This window comes from Carassius carassius, chromosome 2 (assembly GCF_963082965.1).
Source record: "Carassius carassius chromosome 2, fCarCar2.1, whole genome shotgun sequence".
Classification (NCBI taxonomy): Eukaryota; Metazoa; Chordata; class Actinopteri; order Cypriniformes; family Cyprinidae; genus Carassius; species Carassius carassius.
Window position 1 is genome coordinate 239954 of NC_081756.1, and position 22547 is coordinate 262500.

The 22547-nt window shown below is 40.2% G+C and overlaps 1 protein-coding gene across 7 annotated transcripts in view; it reads left to right on the forward strand.

Moving 5' to 3' along the window:
- nrxn2b (neurexin 2b) overlaps positions 1–22547 on the forward strand; it is a 458944-nt gene that overhangs the window by 36421 nt on the left and 399976 nt on the right. For all 7 annotated transcript variants that reach the window (XM_059505743.1, XM_059505742.1, XM_059505739.1 and 4 more), the window contains exon 2: positions 21428–22547. This exon is cut by the window's right edge and continues 151 nt beyond it. In XM_059505743.1, the coding sequence (XP_059361726.1) occupies positions 21978–22547 (570 nt within the window). In that variant the 5' untranslated portion in view covers positions 21428–21977. The remainder of the gene's footprint in view (positions 1–21427) is intronic.

Here is a 22547-nt window from a genome sequence, read left to right on the forward strand (position 1 = left end):
GGTCCGGTACACCCAGTCCTTCATGTTTCTCGGGTCAAGCCTGTGTTTCATTCTCGCCTTAACTCATCTGCTACTAACCCTCCCCCTCCCCGTCTAGTGGATGGTTCCCCAGCCTTCACTGTCAGGAGGTTGCTGGATGTCAGATGTCGAGGTCGGGGATTTCAGTATCTGGTGGAATGGGAGGGATATGGTCCAGATATTATCTTGTTATTGGTCACCATCACCTGCTCTGCATCATGTTAATCAATCCTTCTCTATTTAGTCTCCTCATGTGTGCTGTCTGTTGTCAGATCGTCATGTTGTTCTCGTTCATGTCTCAACTTTTTCCACATCTCTCGTTTAGCCTGCACAGAGATCGTGCCCATTTTGTTTTTCATCCTTTAGTTTTGTTTTTTCCCTCTTCCTCCTGCTTTCAGGCAGCGCTACTCCTCAGCCTTCCGTGCTCACGATCACCGATCGCTGTCATTCCTCTTCTTCACCGCGCCGCAGCGCGCTACCAGTTCCCCGCCTCAACAGCGCCCCCGCCTCCCTGTCAGTTTATCTGGGCATTGCATCAGTGGATTTCCAAGTGGAATTCGTCCAGGAGGCTCTTTTGGATCTGCTCCAGGCTGCCCTGTTCCTGGATATTTTTTGTTTGTTTATTTTTATTTTTTCTGTCCTTTGAAATTAAAGCCCATCTAATAAACTGACCTTTTTGAGCACCAGTCTCGCCTTGACAGAAAGCATGTGTTAAAATGATTGATAGCCACTTGATTTAAGTTCCTCAGATTGCAGGTGTGAATAAGATGCAGGATTAAGAGCAGAAATGTTGATCAAGTGTCAGATTTGATTTCTGTGCTTATGTAAAGCACTTTTAAACCAGTGGATGTTTTGTGCTTTTGTTTCAGGCTTTTGTTCTGGATCATTCAATGAAGTAAGATCCAACTATTGACATTTATTGTCCATGCAGAGCCACACATGCTGTTATTCTCTAGCAGTCAGACTCTCTCAGCAGGACATGCGTCTTCCCATCAAACTCAGATTTTAATACAGGCAGAAGCGCACTGAAATTATAAACTATTCTCTCTGAACTGATGGCAGTTAATCATGTCTGTTCTCTGGCTTTTATGTGTTCAAGTGTTACTCTCCACATAACGCTTTTATTCCCAACACAAAACCAAAATGGAGAGAAAATACCTCCATTACAGGCAGAGGAGGCCGCAGTATCACTGGAGGTGAAAAGGTGATTTTAATAACAGACTATTAGTGACCGATTCGGCTTTACACTGAAAACAGAGTCTGCACAGAAAATGGAGTCAGAGAGACGGCCATTTCACACCTGTGTGTGTGTGTGTGTGTGTGTGTGTGTGTGTGTGTGTGTGTGTGTGTGCGAGTGAGAGAGGGAGTATGCGTGTGTGAGAGAGTGTGTGTGTGGGTGTGTTTTGAAGAGAAGGTCTGTCAGGTTGAAAGGTTAGTTGAGTGTGAATCTGTTCATTTTTTTTGTCTATCATGGGAGTTTGTGTGAATGAAATCATGATTGGTATTATTAATGAGAATCTATCCCACCAAACCAGACGTGCTTCACAAACCTGTGGTGTGAGAGACAGACAGATAGACAGAGAGTGAGACGGCTCGTTCGGTAACTCACTCTTCCTGCAGATTCAGCCGTTTTGGCTGTTCAATTCAATAATCTGATTTCAGCATCAAATACGCTGGAGTCCAGCGGTTCTCCGTGTGTTTGTTCGATAAGAGTCTCCCTGTAATCTCTTAACCAAGACATTTTAATTATTTATATGATTCGTTGGCCTCTCAGGCATTGATTGATTGACATTGAGGCCTCGCTGTTTCAAAGCAAAGGAAAGGAGCATTCGCTTCCTGTCTGTCTGCTGGAATGATTTCCGCTAAACGCAGCCGTTTGAGACGCAGGGCATTTACAGAGAGATCTGTCTGCTGGAAAGCATTAATATTTCAACAGGAGATTCGGATGAGAATCAAAGGCCCAGCCCACTCATTAATATGTATGCTTTCATTGGGAGATGATTTGAAGTGTGATGATTTTGCATGTATTTGAAGATGACGGACATTGTGACTATGATTATCTAGAGGCAGAAGGAAGATCCCAGTTTTTTCAGAGAAGAGATCATATCTGACACATGCTGTGAGACGGTTGACCTTTGCCCTCTGAGGTCAGGCACCTGAGCTGAGCTGCCCAGCACAAAAGGAAAGAAAAAGAGAGAAAGAGTGATTTCAGTTTGCAGGGTTTGTGTCTTCAGTTTATTGTTTAATCTGAAGGAACAGAGTCATTTCTGGTGTGAAAAGAGCATTCATGTAAACTGAGCTGCAAAACAGACAGACCCTCCACTTTTATACATCAGTGACATGATTCATGTAGGATATATACGATCAATCCTAAACAGCAGTGGTGTGTGTGTGTGTCCATCTGGCAGTGAAAGCATTTGTTGCTCCTGTATTAGCAGTAGTGTTGTCACGATACCAGAATTATGACTTTGATACAGTACTTGACTAAATATCTTGATACTATTTCTGAACCGATACTGCAACAAAAATTTAAAACAACATGAAAAGTAAATGAATAATAGATGACCCACAAATTATAGTTGTACTTAAAATTCATCATTTTATCTATCAATTAAAAAAGAACAACAACATCTCTGAAATCTCTGTTGACCAGTGTGTGTCTGCTCTGCTTTTTGAGTGTTTACTCCCCATTAAAAACAAAACTCACATGCCAGTGCCAAACAGGTGTATGGTGAGCAGCTTCCAGAATATATGATACAGCAGGTAAATATAGATCTTTGCAAGTTAGCTAAAAGTTAGCTAAAAGGACAAAGCCAATTTAGATAATTATTATTGATCCCAATTGCCTTGTCAGTGTCACAACATAAATCATATGAGCTAGGGATGGGAAATATGATGAAAGTCTTATTTCACAATGATTAGTTTTGTTTTATGTTAACAACGTGTAATGTATCATGCTATGGTTGTTATTTTATCTCTGTTATTATTAAAATGAACGTGTATGCAAGTAAAAAAAAAAAGTATTTTCAGGTAAAGTAGGTCTATTTAACAGTAGTATTCAAGTAAGAAATACAGTAATTGAATAATCAAAATGTAAAAATAAAGGACTTCACTGTATTAATTAAATATACATCAATCCTTATTAAAGCTGCTAAAGTTAGTCAGTCAAGATCAGTGAGTGATTTTCTCGTTTTTTTATTTTTTTGATGTTTGAGTATTATTATAGAGACAGACAGCTGCAGAGATATTAGGCTGCTGTCACTTTAAGAACTGTACGGATCCAATTTATTGATACACACACATTTTCTTTTTCAGCTGTTTACATTCTCTTAAGTCCGAATCCATGATGGCTATATTAACATACTTGTATGTATTTGACCGTAGACACACAATAAGCAGTGAAGGAGATCTGAATTCGTGATCACGTGGTATCTGAGAGCACACTTCAGCTGTGTGATAGTGAGTGAGTACTGCGCAAAGTGGTTTTTTTGGGGTTTATTATGCTGAACTCTTTAAACATCAAGCGCTTAGTCTTCTCATTCATGCATAGTGTGCATGCATATGGCTCTTATTAAAACACTGTCATTCTCAAAGTACCGGTAACATTACTAGTAACCAGTGGCGGACTGGGACAGTAAATCAGGGAATCTGACTCCACCCCAGGCCACCTCTGTTGCTGCAGTCACCACCCAATTCATGTGTCCACCAGACTGATAAACTCTTTGGCTCTTTCAGTTGTTTGAATTGGGTGATACTTAAAAAATAAATCAAAATCCTTAGTCAATGTCAATGTCAATGTCACCTTTATTTATATAGCGCTTTAAACAAAATACATTGCGTCAAAGCAACTGAACAACATTCATTAGGAAAACAGTGTCAATAATGCAAAAATGATAGTTAAAGGCAGTTCATCATTGGATTCAGTTATGTCATCTCTGTTCAGTTAAATAGTGTCTGTGCATTTATTTGCAATCAAGTCAACAATATCGCTGTAGATGAAGTGTCCCCAACTAAGCAAGCCAGAGGCGACAGCGGCAAGGAACCGAAACTCCATCGGTGACAGAATGGAGAAAAAAAACCTTGGGAGAAACCAGGCTCAGTTGGGGGGCCAGTTCTCCTCTGACCAGACGAAACCAGTAGTTCAATTCCAGGCTGCAGCAAAGTCAGATTGTGCAGAAGAATCATCTGTTTCCTGTGGTCTTGTCGTGGTGCTCCTCTGAGACAAGGTCTTTAGAGGGGATCTGTATCTGGGGCTCTAGTTGTCCTGGTCTCCGCTGTCTTTCAGGGATGTAGAGGTCCTTTCTAGGTGCTGATCCACCATCTGGTCTGGATACGTACTGGATCCGGGTGACTGCAGTGACCCTCTGATCTGGACACAGACTGGATCTGGTGGCCACGGTGACCTCGGAATAAGAGAGAAACAGACTAATATTAGCGTAGATGCCATTCTTCTAATGATGTAGCAAGTACATAGGTTATTATGGGAAGTGTTTCCGGTTCCGGTTTACCTAATTAATGCAGCCTAAAAATCCTTTAACGGATTTGGATAATAAAAGCATATTAGTATGTTATGTGTATGCCAGGTTAAACAGATGGGTCTTTAATCTAGATTTAAACTGCAAGAGTGTGTCTGCCTCCCGAACAATGTTAGGTAGGTTATTCCAGAGTTTGGGCGCCAAATAGGAAAAGGATCTGCCGCCTGCAGTTGATTTTGATATTCTAGGTATTATCAAATTGCCTGAGTTTTGAGAACGTAGCGGACGTAGAGGATTATAATGTAAAAGGAGCTCATTCAAATACTGAGGTGCTAAACCATTCAGGGCTTTATAAGTAATAAGCAATATTTTAAAATCTATGCGATGCTTGATAGGGAGCCAGTGCAGTGTTGACAGGACCGGGTTAATATGGTCATACTTCCTGGTTCTAGTAAGAACTCTTGCTGCTGCATTTTGGACTAGCTGTAGTTTGTTTACTAAGCGTGCAGAACAACCACCCAATAAAGCATTACGATAATCTAACCTTGAGGTCATAAATGCATGGATTAACATTTCTCATTTGACATTGAGAGCATAGGCCGTAATTTAGATATATTTTTGAGATGGAAAAATGCAGTTTTACAAATGCTAGAAACGTGGCTTTCTAAGGAAAGATTGCGATCAAGTAGCACACCTAGGTTCCTAACTGATGACGAAGAATTGACAGAGCAACCATCAAGTCTTAGACAGTGTTCTAGGTTATTACAAGCAGAGTTTTTAGGTCCTATAATTAACACCTCTGTTTTTTCAGAATTTAGCAGTAAGAAATTACTCGTCATCCAGTTTTTTATATCGACTATGCAATCCATTAGTTTTTCAAATTGTTGTGTTTCACCGGGCTGCGAAGAAATATAGAGCTGAGTATCATCAGCATAACAGTGAAAGCTAACACCATTTTTCCTGATGATATCTCCCAAGGGTAACATATAAAGCGTGAAGAGTAGCGGCCCTAGTACTGAGCCTTGAGGTACTCCATACTGCACTTGTGATCGATAGGATACATCTTCATTCACTGCTACGAACTGATGGCGGTCATATAAGTACGATTTAAACCATGCTAATGCACTTCCACTGATGCCAACAAAGTATTCAAGTCTATGCAAAAGAATGTTGTGGTCAATTGTGTCAAACGCAGCACTAAGATCCAATAAAACTAATAGAGAGATACACCCATGATCAGATGATAAGAGCAGATCATTTAGTCGTAACCTTGTCTTTAGTCTGTGGACGGGCAAAATAATCAAAGGAAGTATCAAGAAGTATCAAGGCATTCACTGTCTCTATCATCTTTCCCTGAATCTCCCTCTCTCTCACTCTCTCACTCTGCACATTGACTCTCTCTGCAATATGAAATAAGCACTTTTTTAATAATCTATATTAATTATGCAGCCATCAATTGTATGTCCCAATGATCACAGTCCTACTACTGATGACCTTATAAATCATAAAAGCACATATTTTTCTAAGAGTATAGCCAGCATGTTTAGATTTTCTAATAGCTTAAACTTTACCTGAAGGTTCCTGCTCTGACTCAAAAGCTGAACTGTCCACCCTCTCTTGTTCAACAGCAGGAGCACTAACAGCACTAGTGCTACTGCTGCTTCCTTCATCACCTTTACAATAAATAAGCATTGTACACTAGGCTACATATTGTAGGCTAGAAATGGAAAATCAATTTCTGGTCAATTTTGGCACTGAAAAAATACTGTGTATCTTCATATGTAAAACAGTGTGCTAGTTTGTCATTAAGATGCTCTTTTAAAACATCTATCATTATATACATTTGTGTGTGTATATATATATATATATATATATATATATATATATATATTTATTTTTATTTTTTATTTTTTATTTTTTAATGGATTTTATCTATTGTAAGTTGTTTTGAATGAAAGTGTCCGTCTGCCAAATTATTATGTAAATATTAGGGTGAAACAGTTCAACTTTTTCACATTTCGGTTTGTTTCACGGTTTTAGAGTCACGGTTTCGGTTCTGTTGTATGTGCTATGTTTATGGAAAAATGTCTCAAGGTTACGAATGTAACCCTGGTTCCTTGAAGGAACGAGACGCTGCGTCAAGCACTTTGGGGAACGTCCCTGACGAGACCGACTCTGAATATCGTGTGCAATCTGTCCAACGGAAGTGTCGTGACGTCACGGGCGGGGTGACGTAGCGACCAGGAAGCTATAAAAGCACTTGCCGTGCAGCTGGCTTCAGCTTCGAGTAGGGAAGCAAGCGCCGGCAGGGGTGCCGGAAGTATGGCTCTGCGACGCAGCGTCTCGTTCCTTCAAGGAACCAGGGTTACATTCGTAACCTTGAGACGTTCCTTTTCAGGAACTTGAGCTGCGTCAAGCGCTTTGGGGAACAGTGTGCCCACGCTGCCAGACTTCCAAATCCCTGCCTAGTGTGTATCCGAAGAGCACAGCTAAGGCGAGAGAACAGAAGAGCCCGGAGTGGCTCGCATGTCAAGGTCATAAAATCTGACAAATGTAGAGGGCGTGGACCACCCCGCAGCATTGCAGATGTCCAAGATGGACACACCTGCTGAGAAGGCCTTAGAGGCCGCCATACCCCGAGTAGAGTGAGCCTTGGCTCCCAAAGGAAGGGGAAGACCAGAGGACTCATAGGAGACGTTGATAGCCTCGACTATCCAACAACTTAGGGTCTGCTTGGAGGCAGGAGAACCCTTTTTAGGAGGATCGTGGCAAACAAGCAATTGGTCAGATTTTCTCCACAGGGCAGCTCTGTCGACGTATGCGTCCAGTGCTCGCACTGGACACATACAATTTAGCTTTTTCCTGTTCTGGCTCCCGAAAGGGAGGAGGACAGAAGGCCTGCAGTACGATAGGTTGTGGTGTAACAGAGGGAACCTTCGGAACATAACCCGCTCGAGGGTATAAGAATGCTTTGGCCATACCAGGGGCAAAGTCTAGATAAGTTGGGGCCACCGAAAGGGCCTGAAGATCTCTTTAGTGAGGTGACTGCCAGTAACAGGGCAGTTTTAAGTGTCAGATGTCTATCTGAGATATCTTGTATTGGCTCGAATGGAGCTTTACAAAGAGCCTCTAAAACCACAACCAAATCCCAGGGGGGAACACGGGATCATACTGGAGGTCTCAGCCTCAGCGCACCGCGGAGGAAACGTTTAACTAGGGGGTGTCTACCCACTGACTGATCATTGAAATTGAATTTCCACTTCTGGGCGTACAGTTTCCTCGTAGAGGGAGCTCTGGATTGGAGGAGGGTCTCAACAACCTCAGTTGAGAGACCGGATTCTATGAGCTGTTTCCACAGTTTCCACAGCTCCGGGCGAGGGTGAATTATCGTGCCCTGCCCCTGTGAGAGTAGGTCTGTCCTGATCGGTATCTCCCACGGAGAGTCGTCGAGGAGCGAGACTCGATCTGCAAACCATACTCGGCCCGGCCAGAACGGGGCTACTAATAACAGATGGACCCCGTCCCGGCGTACTCTCGCCAGAACTCCCGGGAGCAGAGCTAAAAAAAATAAGAAATAACTGGGAGCAGCGCTTGCTGGAGGCCACTGCACCCTGAAACTCTGGCAGGGTTGGCAGACCGACCTCCTGAGGGCACTGAGGTGAGGCGGGCACTGTATAATGAGGTGGACCGCGCTCTACCCCAGTAGGGACTACCCTCAGGATCCTTGAGCCACTGGCGTCAGGATCTTTTTGTCGAGGACTTCCGGGCCTCGATAACAGTTCTTAAATCAGGCTTAGCTTTGGAAGTCCCCGACTCAGAGCGTCACTGAGGCCCTCGGTCCCATCGTGGGGGAGCATGAGCGGCGACACTCTGTCTTTGCGCCTCCCTGTATGAGGAGCCGGTATGTTGCGTGGTCATCTCCCGCCCAGATGTACCACGAGAGCGACGAGGTAGGAAATTCTAGAATGCCGCCGCCTGTTTCCGTGCCTCCTGGAACCTGTCGACGACAGTATTGACTGTGTCGCCAAACAGGCCAGAAGGCTGAAGCGGGATGTCCAGGAGGCAGACCCTGTCTCTTTCTTTGATTTCTGACAGGGTCAGCCACAAATGCCTCTCCGCGGCCACTAAGGCTGCCATAGACCGCCCAATTGCGTGAGCGGTCTCTTCAGTGGCGCAGAGGGAGAGATCAGCTGTCTTTCTAAGCTCTTCAATATCTTCAGACTTGATCCCCTCTCCCTCATCGATATCTCCCAGCAGGTCGGCCTGATAAGCTTGTAGGACCGCCATGGTGTGAAGGCAAGCCCCAGCCTGACATGCTGCCACATAACCTTTGCCCACCAGCGATGATGTAACTCTAAGAGGCTTGGTGGGCAACGTCGGAGCCTTATAGACGATGCCGATCCGGGGCGACAGATAGCCCGCATGCGCCTGTTCGACCCGTGGCATCGCTCTATAACCCCGCTCTCCCAGCCCCATCACGTTGCCATAATATAGTGATTTGGGGCCAAAGAGGCGGGTCGAATAAGGATGATTCCACGATCTTGATATCTCATCGTGGAGATGAGACCAAAAGTTTGGAAACATCACTATTTTTTATGTTTTTGAAAGAAGTTTCTTCTGCTCATCAAGTCTGCATTTATTTGATCAAAAATACAGAAAAAACAGTAATATTGTGAAATATTATTACAACTTAAAATAATAGTTTTCTATTTGAATATACTTAAAAAAAATAATTTATTCCTGTGATGCAAAGCCGAATTTTCAGCATTATTACTCCAGCCTTCAGTGTCACATGTAACATCCAGTCTATCACATGATCATTTAGAAATCATCAAATATATTTGATGAATAAAAGGTTAAAAAGAACTGCATTTATTAAAAAAAAAATCTAATAATATACATTCTAATAATATATTTTCTTTACTATCACTTTTTATCAATTTAACACATCCTTGCTGAATAAAAGTAGATTTTATTAAAAAAAAGAAAGAAAAAAAATTACTGACCCCAAATTACTGACCAGTCTTGTATATTGTTATTACAAAATATTTATATTTTAAAAACATAGCTTTTTTTTTTTTTTACTTTTTATTCATCAAAGTATCCTAAAAAAGTATCACATGTTCTGAAAAAAATATTAAGCAGCAGAACTGTTTCCAACTTTGATAATGAATCATCATATTAGAATGATTTCTAAAGGATCATGTGATAATGATCCTAAAAATTCAGCTTTGCATCACAAATGATAATTTAAAATATAATAAATTTAAAAACAATCATTTTAAATTGTAATAATTAACACAGTATTACTGTTTTTTTCTGTATTTTTGATCAAATAAATGCAGGCTTGATGAGCAGAAGAAACTTTTTTCAAAAACATTAAAAATAGTAATGTTTCCAAACTTTTGGTCTGTACTGTATATATATATTATTAAGAATATTCTAACTACAAGCAACAGCACAAATAAATACAATAAAGTAAAGATACAAATTAAAATAAACTGACTTTCAGGTTTCTTTTTTTTAGGTAGGTCTTGCATTACTTTTTAGGTACAGAAATTAAAGTGTAATGTCAAATGTAAAACAGCATTGCATTTCGGACTATAAATTAAAGATTCTTCTTTAATAAAGTAAGAAAAAGCTTTTTAATCAAGAGCAGTGAGTGATTTCTTTGCTGTTGCTGTTCGATTAATATAAAGACTGTCACTTTAAGAGAATGCACTGATACAGTGTTCGTATTAGTACTGAACAAGAGTCAATGATTTGTAGAGGTATTTTTTATCGCTGTTGTAATGTCTGGGAATCCAGAACGTGCATCCATCAGCAGAAACATATATTATCTGAACCCTGTTTGTTTTACGTGTTATTTATAGTAAACCATATTACATATGCTTTGTCAGATTTAAGTTGAACAGCGGTTCCAGCGCATGCCGAACCGTGTGTGGTGAACTGAACGGTTAATTTATTCAGTGAACCATAGTAAATATAAATGTAATTCTGACTGACCTGCTTCCTTACTGGCGAACATGGCTGGGATTTTGCAGCAACTTGCTGCGTCTGTGGCCAGGGCTTTTCTCCTTTCTCTCTCTACTCCTTCTTTGCGTTTACGCTCCATTTTTTGCGCGATTTTCTAAGATAAAGCCTGCCTCTGGATATAGCCAATTAGGCAGTGCTTCGCTGATGTTTGGTCATGTGGTGGTGTCATTTTCACTCCGCGATCGCCTGATTCGTAGGTTCATAAGACCGTCAATTAATTCGCAGTTGCATACCAGCCTATTGCACGTCAGCCTGATCGACTGCACAGCGGCAGCCGGCAGGACAGAATGACTGTCAGGCCACCGGGAAATGTCCCGGTGCTCCCGATGGCCAGTCCGCCACTTCTAGTCCGCCACTTTCTCTCACGAAAAATCATACTTTAAAAAAAAAAAAGAAAAAAAAAAAAAGCAGGGTATTGCAATACCTTTGTAGTTTTGGAATGTCATGCAACATTAATTAGCAGTGCTAAAGCTAAAGCGTCAACCGGCTCATAGTCATTCTGAGTGTTTTGTTGAACAGGAAGCACACACTAGCTCTGTGGCTCAGCATCACGTCACAAACACAGCAGAGGCGTCGCTCTGTGTGGAAATCAAACAGGAACACAGCGCCATTAGGAGGAGACGTGCTGTGTTTGATTGGCTAATCAAAACCGTCTCAAATAGGCTTTATTAACAGCAGAAGTAATCAGTGCTGATTGGATAAACATATTTGACTTGAGAGACAGAATGTGAGCGAGAAGAGAGGAAAAATATGAGAAAATAAAGTGGAAAGGTGCAGGCGGTGCTCGGGGGTAATGAATGTGAGTGCTGCCTCATGGCGGGACTGAGCTTCATCTGTTTAGCATGAGACGCTAGCCCAGATTTACAGCCGTGATTAGCCACATTCACTCAAGCGCATTAAACTTCCGCCCAGTGCGTTTCTCTCCGAGCGCCATATGGCAGAACTGATTATATCGCTGGAGAGGCGCCTGGCGGCCTGATGAGAGGACGAGCCTCGCTGCGGCTCCGAGGGACGATGTGAGCGGCAGGAATCTGCAGGAAGCTTTAGCCGCGTGAGAGAACCATAATGCTTGTGCATTCATTTGCAGCTGAAGCAGATCTGTCTGCCAGAAACATCCGTATTCTGAGCAAATCCACTGGATGAAGATGAATGAGATCGGAGAACATGATGCTTTATGAAACGCTTCTTCCCAGGGCTGTGGAGAAACAGTAGCGTCTCTCCATAAACATTTCAAATCAGGAACTGTGTGTCTTTTCTGTGTAGTCAAGTGGTTGAATTTAGATTGCAAATGTTGTATTTTGAAAAATACTTCCAGTATCAACATCATGTCTTGAATCTCATAAATATAAAAATCTAACAGATCTTTAGCAGTAAGCATGGACCATCAAATAAGAGCCCATATTGTGATGCTCTTTTTTTTATGCTGATTTGGATATAAATACCTGTCGTTCACAAGCTGCATGTGCAATAAAGAGACGCTTCATCACAGGAAAATGATAGAAGACATTTGCCAGTTTTGTTTCCTACACTGGATTGTAGATATATGTCTTTTTTTATTTTCGGTCTTATAAAATATCCGGTTATTTCAGTGTGAAAAACCAGTCCAGTGCATAAATTAACTGTCTGAATGAATCTGCAAACCGGTTTGACCAATTCGATCAGGAGAGTAATTCAATAATGAATCTGGCATCACCAGCTTTGAGAAGATACACATCAATCCCACTGACACTTAAGGATTCATCTGGAATATTTCAGTGATGCCCTCATCAGTATGAAATTGAGTTAAATAAGTGAGCTTGGTGTCACGTTCTCATGGAGCAGATATGTTTGTGCGGCATCTCTCACCAGAGATGAACAGATGCAGGAGGTTAAAAGTTTAGCTGAAAGCAGCGTGTCTGTCTGAAAGCGCCATGTTCCTCTGCTGCTGGACGACAGATCGCCGTTAGCACAAAACACATAAAATATGTCAATTAGCATGTTTGTTAAGCACACACCTAAACATTCATATCATTAGCTTGAGGCTAAACCTACAGGCGTAATGAATATCTGTATTCATGTGATTTTTTTTACATTTTTATGGTTTCGTCTGTATGAAGCAGACATGTAAATGTTTTTCTGTTCTCCTATGATTTATCTATTTTATGCAATATTGAAACACTGTTTTCTTGTTTAACACTGTGAGACGGGTTTGACATGATCTGTATTGTATAAAGCACTGTAGAAATAAAGGAGAGTCGACTGCTGTGAGGATATGAGCGGCACTGAAGCCCTGTGGAGCTGCACATGATTGAACCGCATGTGAATCTTTTTGACTTGACCTGAGATCAGCATTTATAGCGTGTCACACTCAGGCCGTCTGTCCTACACATCCCACAGCTGACCTCAGATCAGGAAATTGTAGTGATTCCACCCAAAGGCACTGAGTTTGAGTGCAGATAACGGCGTGTGTTAGCACTGCAGGTCTCGCTCCCTCGTCCCCTGTGCAGTGCCCTAGAGCGTGTTATCAGCGCTGTGATGAGAGATACACCGGGGAGTGTCTTATCACTGGAAGCGCTGCAGTGTTACGCCTCTGACCTTCATGCTGCTCCTCCATTTCTCTGACAGGAAGTGATGCGTTGTGCTGGAGCACAGGGTTTATAGAGGCGTTAGCACAGCGGGACCACATTGTGAACAGATGCCTGTAGATCAATCTACTGAAACACTTTTACTACAAAAACACTTTTTTTTTAAGTCTAGTTATATCTATTAAATCTAATTATATTTATTTAATATAGTACAACAAACAGGGTTTCTGTAGGTCTTAAAAAAGTCTTAAATCAGAGCAGAAGTCTTAAATTCATGAAGTTAAATGTTGCTGAAAAATGGTTTGAATGCGTGTGGAGCTCTAGTGTTTAAATGTCACTCATATGCACTGGAGAGTTTTGAGCTCCTGAAGGATCAGAGGAAGAGAACAGGCACAAACACACCTTTGCTTCCAGCCAGACCCTGTATCACTTCAGATCCCAGAATGCAATCTGTCACGCCACTGGAGTGTTCAGAGTGACAGCTGTCAGTGTTTGTGACGAGCAGCTGATGATGTCACACTAATGCTGCTGTCGTGCGCCTCTCTCACTCACTGCAGTCACACTGTGATATTACAGCTCTAGAGATGAACCTGAATTGATCCACATTACACACAGTATATAGAGCAATGTACACTATATAGCCGATCTCAATCATTTGATTGCTTCTATTGTTGCAAAATGTAGACCATATTATCACCTAGTTAATTGTGACCATAAGACACAAAGAAATTAACATCATGATTTTGTGTAAAGCTGCTTTTGAGAAGAGTCTCTTACACTCTACCACAACTAAGTATTGCCACAAGTGTGACTGCATCATATAATAATTGCTGTTAATATTGTTCATCGTTTGGTTGACTACGTCTTGTATTAATTTTTCCTAAAATTTCTGCCATATGCACTTAAACTGACAGTCACCACTTATAAGCTACTACTAAATATTGTAGAAACTTAATTTTCTGTAAAGTTGCTTTGGAATAATTTGTATTGTAAAAAGCGCTATACAAATAAACTTGAATTAGACTCGACTGTTTAACAATAACACATGCTATCAATGTAAAAAACAGACTGAACCAACATCTGATATATTGATCTGATCACTGCAGACTGAAGGTCTTTGACTGACTGATGATCATTAATGAGAAACTAACTGTACAGTATATGGAAAATGTAACGCCCTTATTGTTTCTTCAATGATTTCCTCCTCTGCCACGATAATGTCTTTGAATGTCTTTCACTAGAGTGTTTTCTCTATATGTGGTTTAACTGATTAATTGGCACATGTCATTGATTCGATAAATGGATTGGCAGCTCGTCCCAGAGTGCCACTCATACCAGTCACATTCTCCTGCTCACATTTACTCTTCCTGTGCCTCGATCTCTCATCCGATCAGTCCGTCTGAGAACCGGCAGCTGAATCAGAGTCCAGCTGCTCTAATAAGGGGCAGATTTGAGGCTCTTGGTTTGTGGGAGGCAAATTGCTTTTTGACACTTTAAGTTGTTAATACAGAATCATGTACTGCAGACGGTTTGGGCTGAATTGCCCTTCACTGACGATCTGTGTGTGTTCATTCTCTTTCACAGACACGCATGGAAACCACTTCATGGCACACTGGGGAAAACTGTGCATTTTAAAGTCAGAATAGTAGATTTCTCTGGTCCACATTGAATCTTATTCTTGTTCAGAACCATTTCTGGAAGACTGTCTCTGTTTAAATGGATGACAGCAGTTCACTTTGTTTTCTCATAATGAAATCCCAGAAATTAGACTAGATTGAATCAGAGTCTGATGAAGCTCATAAACTGTGTCAGATAAATCTTTAGCAGTGTTGTTGTGTTAGTCTGGATCAGATGGTTTTCTGTTTCAGACCGAGGAGGAAGAGTCTCACTTCCTTCCAGGGTTTTTCTTCATCTACTTGAAGCTCTTTTCGGCTACTCACTGGAGGTGTGTGGCTCAAGTCTTTGTAAATCTGCATAGACACACTGAAGCGAACAGGCTTGAAATGACATGAAGTCAGACGGAGAGTTCAGCTCTAACACATGCAGCACGTGTAACATTCAGATCTCTGGGGAGTTTCCTCGGTGTCAATGAATCTCAGTTTTAACTATGTGAATGCCGCGCCAGATGCCTGTTCTAGGAGGCTTTAATTTTAATGAGGTGATATTTAAACTAAGCTAATAAAGTGCCATGATGATGTAACAGCTGCTTCTCTTGTGTTTGACAGAGGAATAACTTTGGAGGGCATCAGAGACAGACACACAGCCGAGAATCACAGAAAACATGATTTATAAGCATCAATTTGCTAAATGATGCTTCTGTTCATGTGATGCTGTATGACAGACACACAAATTCAGATATATACACAAACTATTATGTACATATTGCCAAAGCATGTGCATGTGTTTAATGAAACTGGCGTAAAAAGAAAATGGTGCCAAACTACTTAGGTTGAAAAAAAAAAAAAAAATGAAATTAAAAAAAAAAATTCCTCTCTCGGCAGTAACAGTCTTACGGGTCAGAGGTCAACACAACACTATGGCTTCTGCACATGCACCTGATCGCACCTGATCACCTGGTCACAGAAAGATGTTCCTGAAAGAACCAGAGCAACTAACTAAAAAAAGGGCAGAAAGATCATGTTTAAGTTTCACATGCACACACAAACATACCCAAGTGCAAAAGCATTAACACTTGTTCTAGTGCTGACAACACTGTATTCAACTAGCACATCTGGCTCTCTCTCTCTCACACACACACACACACACACACACACACACACTTGTGTGACCCAAGAGGCACGTGGATGTTAAATAAGTGCTTTGCTGTTTCTGAAGTGGACATTATATATTCATACACATGAAGAGGCTTATTATCATCATCTTGCAATCACTGACCCTTTAATAAATGGCTAAGCATTAAACATGGCTTTGAGTTCTCCAGACAGATTTATTCAATGTGGTCCTTCAATATTAACATTCTCATTCGCAGCATTTATAATTCATTTTAACACTAAAAGAAAACTTTAGGATCTACTAGCTGAAATCATATTGAACTCTGCTGTATGCATGATCTCTAATATGTGAGGACAATTTTTCAGAATAATATCACACCCACTTGTATCTGATTGAAGAATATCAGCATATTGTGCCTGTTTATCAATTTGTGCACATCCCATTGCCTGAAATGACTTGAAATAGGGGAAATGGGTGTGGTCTAATTCAGTGAAGATAAGCATTTACATTTTACAGTTATTCATGTGGCAGATGCTGTTATTCACAGTGACTTACAAATAAGGAGGAACACAAGCAGTTAACATTTGAGGAATTGTTCACCCTCCTCTGCTAAGCCGAGAGACCCGGTGAAGGAAGACAAGTGTTTAATTGTGAGCGCTTCATGCAGGCAGTTAAATTATCTCTTCTGAAATAATGGGCAGATCTTAGTGAAGGCCAACAGGTCAAGAGCAGCAATCAGCCTTTCCCGACAGCGACTCCATTTTGTTTCAGATGAGATTAGAGCAGCGCCGTAGTATAAACATCAGTGTTTAACACAGATCTTATTTTTTTTTTTTTTTTTTATTTTTTTTTTTTTTTCAAGCATACAGTGAAAAAGTGTACAGTATGTACAACATAAAACAATAATTGAAAAAACACTGATGATCCAACAAATAAAATTCACCGCTGCTTGAAAAAGGAGTGGGCTGAAGTTTAACACTTGTTAATTCCCACCCCTCTTTCAAACTCTTAATACATTAGTTTTTTTTTTTTTTTTTTTTTTTTTTTACAAAACACAAACACATAAATCTTCATACATTTATACAAAATGTTAGCAACAGACATTCTGGCTTAACCAACTCAATTTCCTTCATTTTTATAACGTTCAAAAATCATTTCTTTAAATCTTTTCCTGAATTGTTTTATATTTGGACATTTCTTAAGCTTCTCATTTAGGTTATTCCACAGTTTCACCCCTTGTATGGAAACACAAAAACTTTTCTTCCTACTGTGTACCATTGGTAATATGAAATTTAGTTTTCCTCTCAACACATACCCTCCTTCTCTCCAAGTAAATAACTTTTGTACATTTTGAGGTAAATCATTACACTTTGCCCTATATAGAATTTGCACAGTCTGTAAATCCACCAAATCTTTAAATTTTAGTAATTTGGACTCCATAAAAAATATATTAGTATGTTCCCTATAACCCGCCCCGTGAATGATCCTTAAAGCTCTCTTCTGTAAAATGACAAGTGGCTGAACTGTTGTTGTATAATTATTTCCCCACATTTCTACACAATAAGTAAAGTATGGCAAAACTAATGAACAATAAAGCATACGTAAAGACTTCTGATTTAAAACTGGTCTTGCTCTGCCAATTATTGCTATACTCCTTGAAACCTTACTCCTAACATAACTAATGTGTGGTTTCCAGTTCGCTTTATTGTCAATGATAACTCCTAAAAATTTTATTTCATTAACCTTTTCAATGACCACTCCATCCATCTTAATTTCAATTTGCAAATTATTTCGACCATTACCAAACATCATTAATTTTGTTTTCTTTAAATTTAGTGATAATTTGTTTGTATCAAACCATAATTTAATCTTCTCTAATTCCTTATTTGTCTCCTGCACTAGCAACTGTAGATCACTGCCTGAACAAAAAATATTAGTGTCATCAGCAAACAACACTAATTTCAATACATCTGACACTTGGCATAAATCATTGATGTAAATAAGAAACAATATCGGGCCTAACACTGCCCCCTGTGGGACTCCACAAGAAATTTCCAAGCATTCAGAAAAATAATCTCCCAGCTTCACAAACTGCTTTCGCTGAGTCAAATAACTTCTTATCCAGTTTAATACCTTTCCTCGGATCCCATATCGCTCTAATTTTCCTAACAAAATTTCATGATTGATGGTATCAAACGCCTTCTGTAAATCAACAAATATTCCAATAGTATGCATTTTGTTATCTACTGAACTTGATATTTCTTCTATAAAATCTAACAATGCAAGTGATGTTGCCCTTTTTGCTCTAAATCCATACTGACATTCATTAAATATATTATTTTTTTCCAAAAAGTTGTCAAGACGAGTGATAAAAAGTTTTTCCAGAATTTTTGAAAATTGTGGAAGCAGAGAAACCGGTCTATAGTTTGTAAATTGATGTTTGTCTCCTGATTTATAGAGTGGAATGACCTTTGCTATTTTCATTTGATTAGGGAATGTGCCAGATTGAAATGATGAGTTATAAATATAGGTAAGAGGTTTTGAAATGGCATCAATAACATTTCTCACCACCGTCATATCAACATTGTTACAATCATTTGAAGTTTTATTCTTACATTTTGAAACAATTTGAATTATCTCACTTTCCTCCACCGGAGAAAGGAACATTGAATTTACATTTCTTTCAATAGAGCAATAACCATATTGATCATTTCTGGGGTCAGGAATATTCTCTGCCAGCTCTCTCCCAATATTGCCAAAAAATGTATTGAAAGTATTTGCCACCTCTATCATATTATAATTGTCTTTGTCTCCCATATTAAAATATTTAGGATAACTTAACTGGCCAGAAGATTTTTTTATTACTTTATTCAATATTTTCCACATTTCCCTCACATCAGATTTCTTAGTTTCTATTAATTTATTGTAATAATCTTTCTTAGTTTTCCTCAAGATATTAGTCAATTTATTTTTATATTTCTTGTACTTATTTTCCGCCTCTTTGGTTCTTTGTTTAAAAAACTCCTTATAAAGCAAGTTCTTCTTTTTGATTGCATTTTTCAATCCCTTTGTAATCCAGGGATGACCTTTTTTATTTGAAATTGTACATATTTTCTTCAATGGACAATTTTTGTCATATAGTTGTTTAAATATTCTCATAAACTCATCATAGGCATCATGTACATTGCTCTTGTCATATACACCGTCCCAATTTTGTACAAATAAATCATTCTTAAAAACATTCAAGGACTCTTCTGATCTTAATCTTTTGAATTTACTTAGTGGTTCCTGATGAGGCTTACAATCGCTATCAAACACTGTAAATACGGGCAAATGATCACTGATGTCACTTATTAATATTCCACTTATTGCATCATTAAAGATTTCATTTGTTAGAATATTATCAATTAGTGTAGCGCTATGGGTCGTTATCCTCGTAGGTCTAGTGATTTTAGGGTACAAATTCAAGCTATAGATTGTGCTAATGAAATTTTCTATCAATTTATGCTTATTTGGATTGAGCATATCTATGTTGAAGTCTCCACAAACAATGATTGTTTTACTAGCTTTTTTGATATACATTTCCTCCATATATTCACTAAATTTTTCAACACATGAGCCTGGTTTTCTATAAATACAACTTAGAATCACATTCTTCCTATGTTCTCTATGTAACTCAATTGTTAAACATTCAAATATATTTTCAACAATGAGACTCATATCCTCCACAACACTAAATCTCAAGTTAGTGTCCACAAATAATGCAACACCTCCTCCTGCTCCATGTTTTCGGTCCATGTGTACAAAATCATATCCATCCAACTCAAAATTTTCTTTTTTCTCCTTATGCATCCATGTTTCAGATAAAGCAATTATACTAAATGGTTGTGCCAAACCATGCAAATAGTTCTTAATATTTTCAAAGTTTGCATAGAGACTTCTACTGTTTATATGTATAACGGAGAGTCTGCCATCTTTATTAATTTGATTGTGCATTTCATCTGTATAGTAGCCACAGTTTTTATTGGCACAAGTAAAAAAGTTCTTGTCCGGATCAATATCATATTCCATATCAAAACTTATGTAATCAGTATGTTCAAATATTTGCAACTCCAGACTGGTTGTATCTTCTGCTTCAGATGAGTGTCTTATTTGAGTATGTATGTCAGTCAGCTTACCTCGTATTCCAGTAGCCTGACAACCTTGTTTACTCATACTCAGTCAGCTCTTCCAAACCCCTCACCACCAATACCTTCGCATCTTCTGGGCTTCCATTTAGTTTTATAAACACTTTACAGTTGGCAGTCCATGTATGTTGTATTTTCTTCATTTTTCTCAGGTACCTGGCTTTCTTTGCGATATCTGCATTGTGCTTTGTGAGGTGCTCATTGATATAAACGTTTGTTCCTTTGAGCTTTTTTCCTTCCTTCAAAATCGCAATCTTGTGTTTTCTGTTTGCAAATCTCATGATGACAGTAGATTTATCTTCATTAAAATACATCAGTGTAATGAGAGATGATACAGTATGTGGAGCCACGTCATGCTGGTTTCGTCTGGTCAGAGGAGAACTGGCCCCCCAACTGAGCCTGGTTTCTCCCAAGGTTTTTTTCTCCATTCTGTCACCGATGGAGTTTCGGTTCCTTTCCGCTGTCGCCTCTGGCTTGCTTAAGCATGTGTTTTTTCTTTCTGCAAGAGCAATCCGGACACATGGACAGCGCGGACTACTTGTATTTTTACTACTGAAAGCATACACTGATGGTACACTCCGCAATTGCCCAGTCTTTATATTGTTTTATTGATGGATTGATCAGGTTCAAGGTTCAGGCTTCTTCACACAGCCTGCACATTTGCATTGGTGCTTTTGAAGCCTACTGACAATGCGTACTTGTCAGCGCGGTCACAAAATGGGAGGCATGTGGTCATCTCTGATGACAATTTTTACCTCATGCCTACCTAGCGGTCAATAGCAGACTAGCTATAGTATACTAGCTATAAGTATAACACAGGCTTTAGTTGGGGACACTAAATTTCTGCCAACATTGTTGACTTGATTGCACAGACATTATTTAAACTGAATTGAGCTGGACGATGACGACACTGAATCAATGATGAACTGACTTTAACTGGAAAATTGAGTGTATACTATTGTACTCTTACATTATAAACACAATATTTTCCTGTTTCAAACAATAAAGCTGCTTTGACAAAATCTGTATTGTATAAAGCACTATACGTAAAAGTGACTTGACTAACCAAGAATGAATTTATCACCATACATGTCATGCTGAGCATTTGTATGCTCCCCTGTTTTTTTTGTCTCTCTCAGAGCTGTGTGTTTTAAATCTGGTTCACACTAGTGTGACAAAGGGCAGCATTGTAAACTTTCTGAAGTTACCTGTGTGATTTAGCATGCAGCAGATCATTTTCACACTGAACAGAAATGCCTGATTAAATCTGAAACACCACAGGCAGTTTCTGCTGTGCAGAGGTGTGGACGAATGTTTGTCAATGAATAACCCTCTCAAAACCATGTCTGGATGTATTTAGTAAGGTTGTGTTTATGTTGCTGTAGCTAACCAAATGTTCCCTTTTGTCTTGTAGGCCCAGAGAATGCCGGAATATGGAGGCCAGTAGAGTGTTCCTGCCATGATTCCTCATGTTGGATGAGACAATTTGGAAGAACATGGACAAATGAATCACCGAATAAAAACTCAATCATGACCATCACCTGTGGTCCACAGGATAGCTGCATCATGCCTCTCCGTCTTATTTAGAAACATCAGCCTTGAAGGAAACCTCAGTCCCAAGAATCATATTGCTTTGAAATCTCAATTTGAAGCATTTCAAAGAAAAGTTAAATTGACAACCAAGCTGGGGATAAAAAGCAGCAATTCCTATCTATCCCTCATCCCCCCTTGCCTGCACTAACCCATGGAGAGACTACAGATAGAGTCAGGATAAAGGGGAGACAGGCCAAGAAAGAGTGAGAAAAGGAGTGAACAACGAACTGTCTTGCAGAAGGTACTTGGCTGATCTGGCAGCTCTGGGAATTCAGCTCCTCCTCTTAAGCAAAGTCAAAAAGAAACTCTGCACTTTGAGACTGCTCCCACAGCCTCTACCACGAGCAGGTTTTTGATCTTGTATCATCAGGATGGGTGAAATGAAGTCAGGGTGTTGGTCAACTCTCTGGCCCCTGTGGCCGATTCTGTTAGGGGGATTCCTTATATCAGCCGGGGCCCTGGAGTTTGGCGGCGCCCCGGGGCAGTGGGCACGTTATGCCCGTTGGGAGGCTGGCTCGATCGGGGAACTCAGCTTTAGCCTCAAGACCAATGTGAGCAAGGCGCTGGTTCTGTACGTGGATGATGGTGGGAACTGCGACTTCCTGGAGCTGCTCATCAGTGGTGGACACCTACAGCTGCGATTTGCCATCCACTGTGCCGAACCTGCCACCCTGCAGATGGAGACCCGTGTCAACGATGACCGCTGGCACATGGTACTGCTCACCCGAAACTACCGTGAGACCATGCTGATGGTGGACGGGGAAACCAAAGTCGCGGAGGTGCGTTCCAAGCGCAGAGAGATGGCGGTCGTCAGCGACCTGTTCGTGGGGGGCATCCCGCCGGACATCCGTCTGTCCGCCCTTACGTCAAGCACAGTAAAATATGAGCCTCCATTCATGGGTTTGATCTCCAATCTGAAGGTAGGGGAGATGCCTCCCACT